Raw genomic sequence first — 19657 nt, forward strand, 5'->3', positions numbered from 1 at the left:
GGATGCTTCGGGGATAATCTAGGGTTCAAAATCTTGCCCAAGGACACTTTAACAACCACAGTAGAGGAGTTAAAGATCAAAACGCCGCCCTTCTGACTGGTGGATGACTGGCTCTATCTCCTGAGCCACAGCCATCCTTGATAATTCGCACCTGTTGTGTCACATTTATCGATAACAGCTTTTCTCGCTGTTGTCATTTTGTCAAAAGAAATGCTGCTTTTTTTTTTTTACAATCAAATCGACTGGATGGTCTTGAAGAGCAAGTTAAACCTGAGCCTGTTAAAGAGGTGATAGAAAAACAGAAGAAAGCAAAGACAAAAGAGAAAATCAAAGAGATAGAAAAGGCAGGAAAAAGAGCGGGGCGGAGATCAGGAGATAAAAGATAGATAAAAGAGAAAAAGACGAACAGAGACAGAGAGAATCAAAGAATTTCAGAGCCGAGGTGCAGGAAGGCTATAGTACATGCGTCACTGCAGCTGAAGAGAGCGCATGAATGAGAAATTGTAAAATATAAAAGAGTCCAGGTCAGCTTCGTCTGCTCACTGCTGACTGTACAGTTTGGCAGAGATCCTCAAACGTATTTATAGACAGTCACCTTCCCCAGCTCTGGTCAGTACATATCATCCATCAATACACACACACACTTACATGGTTTATGCACAGTTACGCTTGAAACACGTAACATAATCATAACGTATAAATAACAATGCACCTGTTATTAAACACAGATGCTGCAATTACCTAAGTACATTCATGTGTGCCAAAGAAATTGATTAAACATTTTACGACAGGATGAAGAAATGTTGCTTTGTATTTGACTTGATGGGAGAGCAACTCCCGCTGATGGCATCACCTAATGGAGAAAAGCTTTCACTGCATCTGGCTACTTAAATATAACTTAGAATGTGAATACAGACACACACCTGCTCTGCATGTGGTCTAAGTCATTATCGCCCTTACTGTGTCACGAGGGATGGAGATGCAGTTCATTAGCAGACGCTGTAGGAGTCAGACTGAGAGGGCGCGCTCTCGCACCTTCCTTCTGATGTATTCTGCCTTCAGATTGTTTATAATTCACAGCTGAAGCACAGGCGTGCAGCAGCACAGCCACAACAGGTATACAACAACAAGCTCATGTATGTACATTTAAATGCACAGACACACAAACACAGCGGAGACACATTAGCGTTGGCACAGGAAGGGCTGTGTTAAAAAGTGGCTGTGTCGGTTCCTTTCCTCATCACATCACTGTGTGTGAATTATACAGAACTGACACATACTACTGCTGCACACCTACAACACACACATGAAATATTCTGGTTTGTTGGTCTCACACACGCATATACACACTTGTAGGAAATAAATCTGTACTATTAACTCCCAAACAGACCAACACGCTTTGCTGTGTTTTCCCTCCTGGGCTCATTGACTATGATTGAGCCACTTAATCATACAGATGTTTGTATTTTTGAGTTGTCTTCCCACCACTGGCACTGTGCACAACATCATTTTTTATTCAACATTACAACCCAGACTTGGTATTCTTCACTTCCTCCTCATGTCTTAAGCTGGAATGGGTAAATGCGTATGAAGCTGAAAGTGGCCCCTATTGGTCCTTCACTGGAGTCTGCATGGATCCCTGAAGGGACCACACAATGACACTGGTAGCTAAAGCATCTGTCAGCACAGCTGAACTGTGTTATTAAACTATAATAAATATAATAATGATCGCTTAGTTAAACCTCTAAAAGTAAACAAACCAACGAGAGATTTTGACTATACCGTCCTACCACGATAGCCATGTTGATGATGTCATCAAGCTGTGCCTGTTTGCATGGCAGCAGCTGCAAGCATGGAGCTTCCAGGTGGGGAGGAGGAGGAGGTGCTCATAAAGAAGACCGGTGCGACGTCGGTCATATGGAGCTGGTTTGTGATTAAGCAGATGGATGTTGAGCAAAAAAATATCATCTGCAAATTATGCTGGGCGACAGTAAAGAATGGCCAAGAATCAATCCAAGTGATTTATTGAATCTAGACATTCAGGCCACACTTTTAGGAGTAGAACTGGTTCATACCAGAGTAAATTCAGTATTCACACAAAAAAACTGATCCGAATCATGTATGAGAAATCCTTTAAAGTGTCTTCTTATTGGTTAATTGGACCGTAACACCTAATTCTGGCTTCTGTAATTTCCCACTTTATTTTATCTTTAAATAAAATAGGTTCATAAAGACCTCTTGAGCTGGAATTACAGCTCTGTGTATGTTATACCATATATTCCTTTGTATCAGGTTAATGCAGTAATTTACTACATAACAAGCATGTGATTTTTAAGTGATCAGCTCAAAATGAAGTGATTTCGACTTCTATGAGTGGCCTGGCACTAACTACACACAGATTGTGGGTGCAAATTGAATGAGGGGTTCACTAAAAATTTTGCCCTGCACTTCCATGCACGTAAATCTGGCCCACAGCGAGCCAGAGTGCGAGTCTCAGAGGAGCGGTGCCTTGTTAAACAGATGGGGACGACTGAATCACGCTCGTGTGGGGCAATTTAATCACACAGTGGGGATGTCATGAATCACTGCAGAACACGCGCACACATTAAAATACGCAGGCGTGTTTGTGCGCACACATGCCTGCTACGTGCGAGCACAAACATGCTGAGACACAGTGACACTGCAATAAATACACATTCACCAGAATCCATCTGCTCAACATGAGGAGAAAAGCAAACTCCTAAAAATAAGACCCATCCACTGGATACTGAGGTGATGGACAGAGGGGTAAATAAAGTTTATTTCTCTTAGACTGCAAGTTTACAAGTAAAATCATGTGAAGCCATGCTACTCTCCCAGTCTGTTCTAATTTCCAGGCGTTTACTGGCGTTGCTGGAATCTCCAAATTTTCTTTTTTCCTTGATGTCTCAGTCATTTTTACAGTGCTGTTTTTCAAAATGTAGGATCAACGATGAGGTGTCTTAATGGCTGTGTGAGGCAGGCAGGAATGGAGCCAAAATGCAAGACTCACTGAGATGAAATCTAAACTCAAGAAACTAAAAATCGGAAAATACTAGAAACTAAACTTAACAGACAGACTGGCAGAACACAAACATTGAGGGAGATCACGCAGACATTAAATACACAAGACAAAAAGGGAACAGACCACAGGTGGGAACACAGCTGAACATAGTCTAAGTAACGAGACAGGGAACCAAAACAGAACCTGCTGAACACAGGAGACTATCAAAGTAAAACAGTACAACACATTTAGAGGAAGACTGACTAAATACAGGGAACAGAGGGAGCGAGACACACACAGATTATTTATGCTTATACCTTGGGCTTCTGCCAATCCTAGATTCTCTGATACTGGCCTAGTGAGAGCTGGTCATTCTTGCTAATAAACCGTAAGTAGGATTACAGAAGACAGAACAAAGGTGAGAGAGCGAGAGACAGGACTTACCAGACAGGACAGGCCACACAGAAACATGAGCGGGAAACAGACAAATTAACATGGAGACAAGACCGACTTCAAAGAGAGCTACTGCTGCAGGATGCTAGACACAGGAGGAGCGGGAATGAGGACAGAAAGCCTAAGGCTAGATAACAAACCTGGGAATACAAACATAGATCAAAACTGTAACAATTAAACTCAGAATATTAAATAAACCAGAATCAAGTCTACAACAGAAAACACTGGTGTATTTTCACCTAGTTCACAACCTTTATCTGAACCAAACCAAACCACGATGAAGACAAAATAAATGAGCTAAAAAAGTTCAAAATGCAGCGCGCCTAACCAGAAAGTGAAAGGAGTCCCCAGGCTGACAGACTGCTGATTTATCCTGCCTCTGGTTGTTGTGTGAAGGCACTGATGGCAAAGGTTACTTAGTACATTATTCGGAGACATCAGTGGCATCAGACAGAATGGCAGTGCCTGACAGCCTGAGATGAGAGCACTGTTGGCAGTTCCCCTGATGATTGACAAGCTCCATAAAATTTGAGCACACACACGTACGTATGATGTCGATTAGAACATTTTAGGTGACTTCCTTCAGTTATCACATTCACAAGATTTTCAGAAAACTTGACCTCCGAGATCGAGGTCACTGAGACTCAAACTCGTCCAAGATTGTTGGTAGATACACCTACTTTATCATTATCATAATCCTACATCACGTTGTCCCAGTTATTGCTTTCACAAACTTGGGTGTTTATACCGTCTGCCTGCCCGGTGCTATGGGCTCAAAATGTGGTCATAAATATTTTGTACTTGTAAAAAAGATTTGTATGTGTAAAAAAGATTTGTGTGTGGACTTAGAAAAAAAAACCCTGCAAGTTACAAGTACGGATTTTGACCCTATTTTTCTTCCTTTCATTTGATTGGCCAATGTCATGTCAATCACAAATGTAACAATCCAATCAGAGAACAGATGGGTTTGGCTGTCGAGGGGCGCTTTTTTGAACTGCAGGTCCTTGAAGGGTGATACCGTTTGAAGCTGGAGGATCGCTATATAAATATCCGATAGCAGCTAGGTCCCCTAACTTTCAGCTGCTGTTGAAAGGATAAAGTTGTGGTATATCAGTGGTTAGAAATGCTGCTTTTTTTTTTTTACAATCAAATCGACTGGATGGTCTTGAAGAGCAAGTTAAACCTGAGCCTGTTAAAGAGGTGATAGAAAAACAGAAAATCAAAGAGATAGAAAAGGCAGGAAAAAGAGCGGGGCGGAGATCAGGAGATAAAAGATAGATAAAAGAGAAAAAGACGAACAGAGACAGAGAGAATCAAAGAATTTCAGAGCCGAGGTGCAGGAAGGCTATAGTACATGCGTCACTGCAGCTGAAGAGAGCGCATGAATGAGAAATTGTAAAATATAAAAGAGTCCAGGTCAGCTTCGTCTGCTCACTGCTGACTGTACAGTTTGGCAGAGATCCTCAAACGTATTTATAGACAGTCACCTTCCCCAGCTCTGGTCAGTACATATCATCCATCAATACACACACACACTTACATGGTTTATGCAAAGTTACGCTTGAAACACGTAACATAATCATAACGTATAAATAACAATGCACCTGTTATTAAACACAGATGCTGCAATTACCTAAGTACATTCATGTGTGCCAAAGAAATTGATTAAACATTTTACGACAGGATGAAGAAATGTTGCTTTGTATTTGACTTGATGGGAGAGCAACTCCCGCTGATGGCATCACCTAATGGAGAAAAGCTTTCACTGCATCTGGCTACTTAAATATAACTTAGAATGTGAATACAGACACACACCTGCTCTGCATGTGGTCTAAGTCATTATCGCCCTTACTGTGTCACGAGGGATGGAGATGCAGTTCATTAGCAGACGCTGTAGGAGTCAGACTGAGAGGGCGCGCTCTCGCACCTTCCTTCTGATGTATTCTGCCTTCAGATTGTTTATAATTCACAGCTGAAGCACAGGCGTGCAGCAGCACAGCCACAACAGGTATACAACAACAAGCTCATGTATGTACATTTAAATGCACAGACACACAAACACAGCGGAGACACATTAGCGTTGGCACAGGAAGGGCTGTGTTAAAAAGTGGCTGTGTCGGTTCCTTTCCTCATCACATCACTGTGTGTGAATTATACAGAACTGACACATACTACTGCTGCACACCTACAACACACACATGAAATATTCTGGTTTGTTGGTCTCACACACGCATATACACACTTGTAGGAAATAAATCTGTACTATCAACTCCCAAACAGACCAACACGCTTTGCTGTGTTTTCCCTCCTGGGCTCATTGACTATGATTGAGCCACTTAATCATACAGATGTTTGTATTTTTGAGTTGTCTTCCCACCACTGGCACTGTGCACAACATCATTTTTTATTCAACATTACAACCCAGACTTGGTATTCTTCACTTCCTCCTCATGTCTTAAGCTGGAATGGGTAAATGCGTATGAAGCTGAAAGTGGCCCCTATTGGTCCTTCACTGGAGTCTGCATGGATCCCTGAAGGGACCACACAATGACACTGGTAGCTAAAGCATCTGTCAGCACAGCTGAACTGTGTTATTAAACTATAATAAATATAATAATGATCGCTTAGTTAAACCTCTAAAAGTAAACAAACCAACGAGAGATTTTGACTATACCGTCCTACCACGATAGCCATGTTGATGATGTCATCAAGCTGTGCCTGTTTGCATGGCAGCAGCTGCAAGCATGGAGCTTCCAGGTGGGGAGGAGGAGGAGGTGCTCATAAAGAAGACCGGTGCGACGTCGGTCATATGGAGCTGGTTTGTGATTAAGCAGATGGATGTTGAGCAAAAAAATATCATCTGCAAATTATGCTGGGCGACAGTAAAGAATGGCCAAGAATCAATCCAAGTGATTTATTGAATCTAGACATTCAGGCCACACTTTTAGGAGTAGAACTGGTTCATACCAGAGTAAATTCAGTATTCACACAAAAAAACTGATCCGAATCATGTATGAGAAATCCTTTAAAGTGTCTTCTTATTGGTTAATTGGACCGTAACACCTAATTCTGGCTTCTGTAATTTCCCACTTTATTTTATCTTTAAATAAAATAGGTTCATAAAGACCTCTTGAGCTGGAATTACAGCTCTGTGTATGTTATACCATATATTCCTTTGTATCGGGTTAATGCAGTAATTTACAAGCATGTGATTTTTAAGTGATCAGCTCAAAATGAAGTGATTTCGACTTCTATGAGTGGCCTGGCACTAACTACACACAGATTGTGGGTGCAAATTGAATGAGGGGTTCACTAAAAATTTTGCCCTGCACTTCCATGCACGTAAATCTGGCCCACAGCGAGCCAGAGTGCGAGTCTCAGAGGAGCGGTGCCTTGTTAAACAGATGGGGACGACTGAATCACGCTCGTGTGGGGCAATTTAATCACACAGTGGCGATGTCATGAATCACTGCAGAACACGCGCACACATTAAAATACGCAGGCGTGTTTGTGCGCACACATGCCTGCTACGTGCGAGCACAAACATGCTGAGACACAGTGACACTGCAACAAATACACATTCACCAGAATCCATCTGCTCAACATGAGGAGAAAAGCAAACTCCTAAAAATAAGACCCATCCACTGGATACTGAGGTGATGGACAGAGGGGTAAATAAAGTTTATTTCTCTTAGACTGCAAGTTTACAAGTAAAATCATGTGAAGCCATGCTACTCTCCCAGTCTGTTCTAATTTCCAGGCGTTTACTGGCATTGCTGGAATCTCCAAATTTTCTTTTTTCCTTGATGTCTCAGTCATTTTTACAGTGCTGTTTTTCAAAATGTAGGATCAACGATGAGGTGTCTTAATGGCTGTGTGAGGCAGGCAGGAATGGAGCCAAAATGCAAGACTCACTGAGATGAAATCTAAACTCAAGAAACTAAAAATCGGAAAATACTAGAAACTAAACTTAACAGACAGACTGGCAGAACACAAACATTGAGGGAGATCACGCAGACATTAAATACACAAGACAAAAAGGGAACAGACCACAGGTGGGAACACAGCTGAACATAGTCTAAGTAACGAGACAGGGAACCAAAACAGAACCTGCTGAACACAGGAGACTATCAAAGTAAAACAGTACAACACATTTAGAGGAAGACTGACTAAATACAGGGAACAGAGGGAGCGAGACACACACAGATTATTTATGCTTATACCTTGGGCTTCTGCCAATCCTAGATTCTCTGATACTGGCCTAGTGAGAGCTGGTCATTCTTGCTAATAAACCGTAAGTAGGATTACAGAAGACAGAACAAAGGTGAGAGAGCGAGAGACAGGACTTACCAGACAGGACAGGCCACACAGAAACATGAGCGGGAAACAGACAAATTAACATGGAGACAAGACCGACTTCAAAGAGAGCTACTGCTGCAGGATGCTAGACACAGGAGGAGCGGGAATGAGGACAGAAAGCCTAAGGCTAGATAACAAACCTGGGAATACAAACATAGATCAAAACTGTAACAATTAAACTCAGAATATTAAATAAACCAGAATCAAGTCTACAACAGAAAACACTGGTGTATTTTCACCTAGTTCACAACCTTTATCTGAACCAAACCAAACCACGATGAAGACAAAATAAATGAGCTAAAAAAGTTCAAAATGCAGCGCGCCTAACCAGAAAGTGAAAGGAGTCCCCAGGCTGACAGACTGCTGATTTATCCTGCCTCTGGTTGTTGTGTGAAGGCACTGATGGCAAAGGTTACTTAGTACATTATTCGGAGACATCAGTGGCATCAGACAGAATGGCAGTGCCTGACAGCCTGAGATGAGAGCACTGTTGGCAGTTCCCCTGATGATTGACAAGCTCCATAAAATTTGAGCACACACACGTACGTATGATGTCGATTAGAACATTTTAGGTGACTTCCTTCAGTTATCACATTCACAAGATTTTCAGAAAACTTGACCTCCGAGATCGAGGTCACTGAGACTCAAACTCGTCCAAGATTGTTGGTAGATACACCTACTATATCATGATCGTAATCCTACATCACGTTGTCCCAGTTATTGCTTTCACAAACTTGGGTGTTTATACCGTCTGCCTGCCCGGTGCGGTGACGGAAATGCACCGTCAGTCTTTTATGGAGTCAAAGTTTGATGATTTGCTGGTACCTCTTTTTGTTGGTTAACTAAATGCACAGACAGAGACAAAGACAAAGAAGAGGATGGGTTGCAATACTGCCTGCTGTAATTTCAAGTTAAATCAAATAATAGAGGTGTGTAGTAGTATATGCAAAAAAAACGTATCCCTGCATGTTTGGCTTTGTGTTTCCAACCACTCTGGTGTCAGCAAAGAACATCACGCACACTTCAGTGAAGTGCTGGTTCAGCCTTGAGAGAGCTGCCTGTGCAAAACACTTAACGACTGAATGCAGAGCGGTCTTAAACAAAGGTTAAACTGGAGGAAACTTAGTTGGCACTATGGGAACAGACACGGCTGCACAGTCTTAACACCAAATACACAACATCAATAATGCAGCTCTTTTCTAATGAATCATCAATCTCAACTGAGATAGACTGCATCATATAATTGTACCCGAGACACTGGATTGATTAGGTTATGATATGAGGAGGTAAATGTGCACAATCTGTTAGGGGGCGAAAAAAAAGTAATGTTAACTTTAAAATTTAAGAAACCGTTACTTTGAAGCCTCTGAGCAAACAACAGGAAAAAAAATAGAAAATGGAAGCAGAACAGAGTGTTTACATCTTTCTTTTGCCCTGGATCTGCATGAGTAAGTGAGCATGTTTGATGCATTTGTGGGTGCCACGAGTGTATAAATTTTAAAAACCCATAAAAGGCTTTGAAAAAGAAGAGGGGACACAAAAGGATAGCTGATACAGTGCAGAGTAGATTCAATCAGAACTATGGTTTCCTCTCTTAGAGCTGAAACCAGCAAGACCAAGGGTAAGGGAGGGGATGGAGGCGGTGGGATTTGTCTTCTTTGGTTTCACCATGTTAAAAATTATTAATATAAGGGGACGAGTACATGCGGGAAAGAGCGTTAGACAGAAGCAAAGCAAGAACAAGAAAGAGAAAGACGTGGATAGAAGAGCCACTTGGAGACTATAAATGACAAAGAAAACATACTTAAACAACAAGGGAGCAGGAAGAAGGGGACCAGGAGAGTCATAAAAAATGAGAGAAGGAAAGACATGGCACAGACACGGGAGAAGCACTGAGGCTCAAACATATTTTTGCTTTCAGCAGATAAAAACAGACGAGCCAACTTGTCTCTCCAGCAAGACTCACTTCTCGCTGCGCTTTAAACTCAGCACCAGTTTCATAGCTGTCCTGCTTTCATTCAGGCGCCCCTTTGTTACTGCAGACAGTCTTCACTGTGATTGAACCCACAACAGATGAAAGCGAAACCCCCTCTGCAACGCTCCTCATTTGAATATGTGCGTGTATGTGTGTGCAGAGCGGAGAGTGGCAGAGCAACGTCTTTTTCTACCTTAAACACCAACTACAAGCTGAACCTTTTTCCACTAAAAGCAGTGGGATGTGACGTGTTAATGATCACTGAGCGAGTCTTCAATTAACGCCCAGCACATTCTGCTCTCCAGTATGATGAGAATAATAATGAGCTGACTTAAATTATGCCAGAATAAGTTTGACTCTGGAGGGTTGAAGTTTCTTCCTTCTTGCTCTCTGATGGAGAAAGATTCTTATTTCAAACCTAGCAGCACAATTTATCACCATGCTCTGCTACAGACTACCTGACATTTTAAGAAAGATGAAAAAGATATTTTATATCAACTCATATCTGCACCTATTTGTATGTGTAACATCAAATAGGGTTACCCAGACTATTTAGATCTGCATTGCTAGAGGAACTAGTATAAGATAGTTGATCTCAACCATCAGCGTGACGTGTACACAGGCACTGGGAGCAGGTGAGAGCAATTCTGGAGAGGTGGAGGTATACTCTGGAGAGAAGAGGAAATCAGCAAGAAATGAGACAGAATACATGTATGAATGAGAAGGAGACGATTGGAAAGGTGAAGACGCAAGGAGTAAAGGTACTGAAGATGGATGAGCTTAAATACCTGGGGTCTACCATCGAAAGAAAGAGGGACGGCTCAGGCTGAACAGTTTGGAGACAAAGAGAAGCAGGGCGGAGATGGTTTGGACATGTGCAGAGGAGGGATAGTTGATATATTGGGCAAAGGATGTTGAAGATGGAGCTTCCAGGCAACAAGAAAACCACAGAGTGGATTCATGGATGTAGGAGGACATGTAGAGGGGGATGCTAGGGATGGAGTAAGATGGAGGCAGATGATATGCTGTGACGACACCTAAAGGGAGTCGCTGAAAAAATACGTGCAAAATTACCATAATATACTGATATTTCCTATTTGAACTGCGCTGTTATTGTATTACTCAAAGATTGGCGTATATCTTGCTATAAGCTTCTGTGATTGGGTCAAACCATAAACAGTATAAAAGATGGCGGTAGCCATTGTTACTTCACCATGAGTTTCTGAAGCCTTGAGCTGAGTCTTTTTATCACTGTAGCTTAGGAACAGCTTTACTAATGTGTGCTCCAGTGGAAACTGTGTTTTCGCTTAAAAAAAAGTACCACTGGTATATCAAAACTGCAAACTGTGAAATTTCTGACATTTAGAATGACCCATGAAGTCATCACAAAAGCGTTTACAGAGGTCGGGGCAGAGGGCCATGTTCTCATACTCTTCTACAAGAGAGAACATTTGTTTGTAACCACAGGTATTGCCCCCTGGTACTGATCAGAGAGGAATACCAGCACTTCCATGTTGGCTGTATCCATCTTTTACACCCTTTAGTGGTCAAAGTGAATTATTTTATGATGTTGTGGATAATTTTGCACTCTAGGAGGAAGTGCCCACCGTCCACCATCCATGACTGTTAGATGAGTATCGCTAGTGTCTGTCAGGCTTTTAGAGCCACAGTGTTGGATTCAGGATGATGGTTATAGAAAAAAAACAGGCGAGCACACTATCTTTTTTGTAACATTAATAAACATTAAAACATATACTAAAACAATTCACGCTTCAGATGTAACCTTCTAGTATTCTGAGGGAAAAGCATGGCATAACAATTCCTTGGGCATTTTTAGCATGTACTGGCTGTGGCAATAAGAGTTTGGAAGCAAACATGGCAAAAAAAAACCTAGGACAACATGAAGCAAAGGCCACTATGACCTCTATTTCTGTAGCAATAGAAATAGGAAAACAAGAGTAAATATACATGGCATGTACTTTAATCATTTGGTCATTAAACTTCCACATAACATGGGCACATCCATATTGCCTTGTATTATTTATTGTTGGGAACAAATTACTATCACAGTACAATAAAATCACTAAAGACCACACTGGCGCACAGCACAAACCACAAGCATTCACACGCTTAATAAGATGCTCAACCAAATCCCACATCTGAGTAACAGCAGGAACAGAGCAGTGATAAACCACAGCCGCCCACAGTCACATATATCATTTAGTAGCAGCACAATCAATTCAATGTGTAGCTCACATCGCTCACAATTTGCCCGGTGAGATTAGAAAAGTTCAGTGTCTTTGAGGCTTGGAGAGGATCTAACAGGAGAAGAACCAGCGGAGCCTGACAGCTGAGTATTGTTGAAATGAGCTATCGACCTCCCCATACCGAGACAGAAGTCGAAGTACTTTTTTGCAGTTGTCTGTTTTATAATATTATTTATTACAGGTATTTTTATTTATATTTATTATTTCATTGTCATAGCGTCAAGTTTATTTTCGCTCCCACAATTCGATCATATGCAGCCTTCAAATTGGCTTTTATAATGAACCACTGAAACTGATGATGTGACTTTTCAAATGCTTTTCAACAGTACATAGAAATGCTGCTAAATTAATCAAAGAAAGCCATCAGCACAGCTTCTCAGTAGAGCAGGGCGATATGACCAAAAATATTTATCACGATATACATTTGAAAATTTGCGATAACGATATAACTGACGATATAATTGACACTAGACAAAGTACTTTACAACTCCACAACTTTATTAGTGCAAAAGAACCCCATCAATGTATTTTCACTTAAACAAGCAGCTGTTTTTTATGTGCATTAAAGCTACATAAAAATGTAACAGTGTAAATGCAAATTCCTTGCTGACAGTTTAACCAAAAGGCATTTCCAGTGGGAATTGGCCAACATGTCCTCAGCATAACCATGTATAATATCCACAAAACTTAAAAAGAGGTTATACACACAATACGGTAATTTTATGTTGAAGCACAGTACGTATAACTCCGCGAGGCTCCTGCCTACGATGGCCGTAACACTCCGACAATCCATCAAGTGGTGCGGGTTCGTAGCTTAGCAAAATCGTACTAAAACATTTGACAGATTTTCGAGCGCCGTGTACATACAATCGTTTCGAGGTCAGTAAACACAACCAGAATTCATACATAAAGCACACGGGATTATAAGGTAAGGGGGAACTGTCGATTTTCAGAGAAATCAAAGGGTTGATTTAAAGTGTGCCGTATTTTCCAAAAGACACGGTAATAACAACAGCCCACTAGCATGCTCTACCAAAAATAGTGCTTTGTTGTGTATCTGACGGACGAAAGCCAAACCAGCTCTGGTTCATCCGTTTCATTCAATGATCCTCGTTCGCCCTTCTCATTCTTCGTCGCCGCCATGCTTTTTCCGCCACGTGCGTATGAAAACAAAAGCACTGCGCATGCGCATTTTACCCATATTCTATCGCGATATTTCATTTTCTTATCGTTGCCCAACATTATACCGGTATTACCGTGAACGGTATGATATGGCCCAGCCCAACTTCTCAGGCTTACAGAAATAAAGCTTTACAATTACAGAAAAAGCACTGAGTGCATTTGGCTCAAACTATTAAACAGAGGGTGTTTACCTTCACTGTTAATACTGATAGTGTGTGTGTTATTTCAAAATGCCACCTTAATGTACCTGTACTTACAAATATAAAGAATCAATTCAATAAAAAAAACTGTATCAAAGAGTACTGGGCGACAACTATAATTTTCTGAGTTTTTTCTTCATTAATCTATGACCTCAGCACCATCTGTGTGCAATCTTACAAAGGACTGGGTATCCCTTTACTTTTGTACCAATTACATTGTAATTGGATAATTGCCTAAAACGCTAGGCTTTAGTTTTTTTTTAGCGAGGTTACCACAGGCTTTGAAACTGAACAAAACAGTGGTGTGAAAAGGTGTTTGCTCTCTTCCTGAATTCCTGGTGTTTTGCATATTTATCACACTTACATGTTTTAGATCATCAAAAAATGTTAATATTACACAAAGACAACTTGAAAAATAAAAAAATGCTGTTTTTAAATGGTGATTGCATTGATTAAGAGAGAAAAGTTATCCAAACCCACCTGGTACGGTGTGAAAAACTAATTTGTGCCTCTTGTTAAATCGTGAATTAACTGTGATTAACCACTTTTTTTTTTTTTTGGAAAGATGGGTTCACTTTCACTAAACACACTCAGGCCTGAATACTGGCAGACCTGCTGAATCGAGAAATCACTTAAAGAGAAGCAGTCTGACAAAGTGAAGCAGGCTAAAAGAGCTCAAAAAGCAACACATCACACCATGATCTAGAGAAACACTTGAGAAACAAAGTCACTGACATCTATCAGTATGGAAAGGGTTACAAAACCATTTCAAAGGCTTTGAGACTCCAGTGAACACACATGGAGAAAACTTGGAACAGTGGTGAAGTTTCCCAGGGGTGTCCGGCCTCCAGAAATAACTCTAAGAGCACATCGATGACTCATCCGGGAGGCCACAAAAGAACCCAGAACAACATTAAAAAACCAGAGGCTTCACGTGTCTCAGTAAAGGTCAGAGTTCATGATTCAGCAATAAGAAAGAGGCTGGGCAAAATGCTCTGTGGACTGACAGGACAAGTGAATTAGGCCAGGAAAACCACTGCATAATAATTTAAGTCAGTTTAAAAACATCAACAACACCAGTTTCTTTATTGAGATGTTACTGCTTACATTCGGAAAATCAACAATTTATATCTGTTTTCTACTTGATTGAGTCTACTGTCATTACACTTCACACACTCGGCATAAAGTATTTAACATTTTTTTGATTCAAACAACAAATCCAGATCCAGCACTTTTAACTTTCATTAGCTCTGACATCACCACAGAATGAATGCCAGTGCATTTTATGAAAAATCTGAATAATTAACGAACTCGCTGCAGTTTTCACACTTTGCAAAGTCATTCAGTGGACAGAATTTGCCCATTTCACGCATTGGTTCTGGCCCCTAGGCCTCATATTTGATTTACTAGTTACACAGACCACATTTCTAATATCTCTACCAAGAATATTATATTGCAAAGACAACTGAAGCCAACGACTGCCTGATAAAAAGGGGAGGTATATATAGCTTCTAACTAATTTTCATACCATAGAGGATAACAGTAAGAAAATGATAATTATCAACTCCGTCAAAAAAACGAATGTCTTCTTAGAATGAAGTCTTCCTCTTTGTGCCTCACCTGCTCTTTGCTCCAGGATGTATGAATATTTCAGCAGGACTATTTCTCTGACTCTGTAAAGCCATTCTAACTCAACATGCTCCCTATCAGCCAGGCGTCCAACACCCGCCCCTTTATTCACACTCATGTTTTAAACATTGAGCTGCTGTCTCTCAGCTACACCTCATAAAAAACTCTGCTCATAGAAACCTCCAGCTTGCTGTTACACAACAATCCCAAAACATCTGTTTCTATGAGAACTCAGCATTCACGACTGAGCATGTAATTACTATGCAGTCAGCTTCCTTAAGGAGTTTCTCTGACAAGGGAGAAAGCCAGAAAGAAATAGCCAATGAAAGCTTAGTTATAAAGAACACAAAAAGGAGAAGATTGTTAGGATCTTAGAAATCCACGAGCAGAAGATTTGTGTGTGTGTACAAATCTTTCGTGAGATTTTTCAAATATTATTTCTGTTTAAATACTTTAAGCAAAAAGCTCTGAAAAAGGCTTTCCTCACTCCATAAAAATGTAAAAATATTTTGCGCTGTAAGTCATTAAAATGCCAAATTTTAATTTCTCATAGATATAATCCAGCGTTTCTGTTTCTATTAATGCACATTGATGTGGTCTTTTAGGTATTCTATGCATGTGCCTTGAACTCTTAGAAAGAAACTTTCCCAATTCAGAACCATGGATAGCTCCTCCAAGGATGCTTAATCCTGTTGCAGTGTTTTAACAGTCCAAGATGTATCAACTAATTCCAGTGCAATGAAGGCTGGGAGAGATGGGTAGGAATGCAAGGCAAGTTTGACTTACTGGGTGTTTTGCAGAGATTCTCCCAGTCACAACACTGGTCTGGTGCCACGTAGAGGAAATGTAGCTCTGACATGAAGAGACAAAGGGAGTCAAATATGAATTAAAAACAGGGAGAACCTGTAAATTTAACACATTATCACATGAACATTTCAGTCAGCTATGTTATCACTAATGTTTCCATATAGCCAAAAACAGCCTGAAAACAACAGCTGCGGTCTTGATTGCCCTGATCACTCTGATCCCGTGTTTGGACCCACACGCCTTCAACAGTGCCATGCCCAATCTGAACAAGCTGCTTGCAGAGTAGGGTGCCAGTTATGTTGCTGCAATAAGCAGGACAAAACATCAACAGCACCAACAAAAACAACACTATAGTGCTCAAGACTGCAGTGTAGTTATGTAACCCAAACATCTGCACACTGTCAAACCTATTAACCTAATAAATTAGACGACAAGATAATTACAGCATATAGTAGCTAAGGTCCCACGCAGCAGACCTTTGCTACTATTTCATGGTCTGTCTGTCTGTATGGCTTCTGTAGTATTCTTAGTTTTCCCCCATTCACTTTTAGTGATCTCCACTGCTTGTGCCTCATTGTTTGTCTGTCAGAATTTATTCACATTCACTCTCAAGGTTAGTTCCTCATGTGGCTTTTTTACTTCCCTCATTTCTTTACTCCTTATATCTACGTCTAATCCAACTCTGGCATCTGAGTCTTTCAACTGTGGCTCCATTCTGACTCTTGCCTTCTTTTCGGATGTGGTGTTTTCTGGTTTTCCTAAATCTTTCTTTTTTATTGTAAGTGCGAATAAAACGTCATTCGATGTTGTGGTGTCAGCCACAGGGTCCACGTAGTTGTGACATTTTACACTTTACAAAAATCTATTTTATAAAACCACAAATACTCAAGTTATGACTGAGTAGAAATTTGTATACATTTGTTGTTGCCAGCTTTTTTCCAAAATGCCGCCAAATGAATCACGATGATCCGAAGCCAAAAAGCTTTGGAGAACACCAGGCAGACTCATTTGCACGGTTGAGTAAGCACAGATTGACAAACACAAGCTGCTGCTCCCATGCACGAGGCTTGAAAGAGGCCCATGTGGAGGGACAGTCAGGCACAGAGATACATCTCTCTTCTGCCAAATGAATACAGCAGTGGCAATAAAACAGACCAACAGCTTCGAGAGTCCAACTCAGACAACATGTTTCACTATTTCACTAATAAGTCAGCACAGCAGAGCTCATCCACACTTGTGATGACTCTGTTTCAGGAGCTGTGAAACCACATCTTGTCACAGCCTCAGAGAGATGGTGACATTCACACCGGCAGCTGAATTTAAAAGGTGAAGAGGAAAAACACGGGTTTGTCCAGCAGCATAAATTACTGTTCTAGTGCACTGACGCAGCAGCAAACTGTAAGCAAATGAAAACAAAAGCTGTGGGAGCTGCAGGAGTCCTTCTAGCCTGCAGCAACTTCTAAACCTTTGGTTTCACTCTCGAGTTTTTGTTGTTTCAGTCTCACAAAAAAGTCTAAAAAAATCCACATCAAGAAAAAAGAGTGCCAGTGGACTGAGTACATTTACCTTTTATACATTTTGTAGAAAGTTTGTATTGCAAAAAGATGCATGTTCAATCATCCATCTAAGGAAATTCCAAAAAGTAACTTGGATGAGTCATGAAATGCTTCTCCCACTAAAAACGCTTTGACCCGTTGAAAACAAGCAACTTTTTTGGGATGTACTGCCAAAAATATTTGCTCGTCTGCCTTCATACACATATAAAATTGAGTCACTTCCCATTCCTAACCCATAAGGTTTTGCCTGTTGCAGATATAGCAGCTTCAACTCTTCTGGGAAGGCTTTCCACAAGGTTTAGGAGTGCTTACGGGAATTTTTGACTGTTCTTGCAGGAAGACATTGGTGAAATAAGGCCTGGATGCAGCTGCTCAGCCATGGAAATCCGTTCCATGAAGCTCTCTGTGCACTGTTTTTGAGCTAATCTGAAGGCCATATGAAGCTTAGAGGTCTGTAAGACTCTGCAGAACGTTGGTCACGTCTGAGCAAAATGTGCCTCAGCACAGGGCTGATCCCTGGCCCTGTGATTTTATGTGGCCTAATGCTTTGTGACGGAGTTGCTGTCATTCCCAATGACTTCCACTTTGTTATAATACCACTAACAGCTGACTGTAGAATATTTAGTAGCTAGGAAATTTCAGGCCTGGAGTTGCACAGGTGGCATCATATCACTTAGGAATTCACTGAGCTCCTAGGAACAAACATTGTTTCACAAATGTTTGCAGAAGCAGTCTGCACGCCTGGGTGCTTGACTGTATACACCTGTGGCCACGGACGTGATTGGAACACCTGAATTCAATGATTTGGATGTGACTGAATACTTTTAGCAAAATAGTGTATAAACAGAGTTGACTCACCTTGCTCATCATGCACGACAAAATCCCATCAATAAAAGTAGATTTGATTTTGCGAACCTGTGAACAACAATGCAATTATTTGTTACAATAAAACACTTTATCTCTATACCTTATGTAACCCCCAAAAGGTAAAGCTAAACAATGATCATCTTAAAAAGAACAGATTTAATAACTTGGGAAGAAAACATCATAGTATAAAAGACAGATAAGGTCAAAACAACACACCCATTGGTTAGAGAAGTCCCACTTGTCTCATCTGGTAGTGGAACTGTATAATCATTATATAATGATCATATAATGATTTGTGATTTTGGCCAATGAACATAACCTGGATAATCCTTTCTGACTGACAAAAATTAAACTGATTTCTACAGAGCTCAACAGTGACCGCCTAGTTTTTTAGGGGCTCCTGCTCAAGAAGTGAATTTCCCATTCATTCATTTTTCATAATAATGATGATTCATAATAATAATGAACATGCCAGACCTGCCTGTAGTCCAGGATTATTTTTGGCAGAGGGTGCAGGTCCTGAAGCTGCAACAACTGCAACAAAAAGAAAGGAGACAAAGACTGAAAAGCTGCATTTTTGTGCCTTTCGTGTCAGGTACAAAAGAAAATCGATTGAAAGTCTTTATATTTTGCTTCTAGGACATGCACATGAACAAAATTTTCTGTAAAGCGGTTTTAATTAACAGGAATGCAGTACAGTGTATAAGTAGTCATATTATTTTGTGCTAAGTTTTGTTAGGGTTGGGGCAGGTTCCTCTGTGCTTTGTTATTTCAGATGCAGACTTCAGCTGGTCTGTGCTGCCCTACACGAGCTTGCTTCCACACCTCTTGTAAATCCCTTTATTGTGGCTGTGTTTTTTAAGGACAGGGTCTGGCTGTTGTTATGTGCCAGTTCATTATGTCCACAATTGTGGTATCTTGGCTCACTCAGTCTAGTGTTTGTTTCTCTGTTCCTGCCTCTAACCCTGTGTCTTTGTTTTTCTCCCAGTTTCCCTGCCTGAAGCATGTTGCCTGTTTTTGGAAAGTCAGCCAGTGTTCCCTTGACCGAAGCTTCTGTCACCCACACACCCAAATACTGCCAGTGGATTTCTCAGTCTTATCTGTGACTAGCCTGTCTGCCCACTCTCCACTGATACCCAGCTGCTCACCCCGGGCCTCCGACCTGCTCCCGAGCTCAGCCTCTCTGCACTCTCCAGTAATGCCTCAGCCTTTTCAAACCTTTTCAGTTGCTGCAACTCTCTAAATCAGTAGTCCATTCTTCCACAGTCTATCGCTGCTTTTATCACACTTGTAAATAAATCTTTACAAGACAGCTGTCTGTTCTCTGGGTATGAAAAGTG

The 19657-nt window shown here is 40.9% G+C and overlaps 1 protein-coding gene across 1 annotated transcript in view; it reads right to left on the reverse strand.

Moving 5' to 3' along the window:
- Positions 1-19657, reverse strand: part of poln (polymerase (DNA directed) nu) — a 76386-nt gene that overhangs the window by 37543 nt on the left and 19186 nt on the right. Inside the window, exons 15-17 of the mRNA XM_085350799.1 lie at positions 18795-18851; positions 18309-18365; positions 15874-15939 (exon numbers count right to left, since the gene is read on the reverse strand). Of these exons, the coding sequence (XP_085206925.1) occupies positions 15874-15939; positions 18309-18365; positions 18795-18851 (180 nt within the window). The remainder of the gene's footprint in view (positions 1-15873; positions 15940-18308; positions 18366-18794; positions 18852-19657) is intronic.

This window comes from Diplotaxodon limnothrissa, linkage group LG3, assembly GCF_057381915.1.
Source record: "Diplotaxodon limnothrissa isolate DT_005_m linkage group LG3, D_limnothrissa_male_GT1.1, whole genome shotgun sequence".
Lineage (NCBI taxonomy): Eukaryota > Metazoa > Chordata > Actinopteri > Cichliformes > Cichlidae > Diplotaxodon > Diplotaxodon limnothrissa.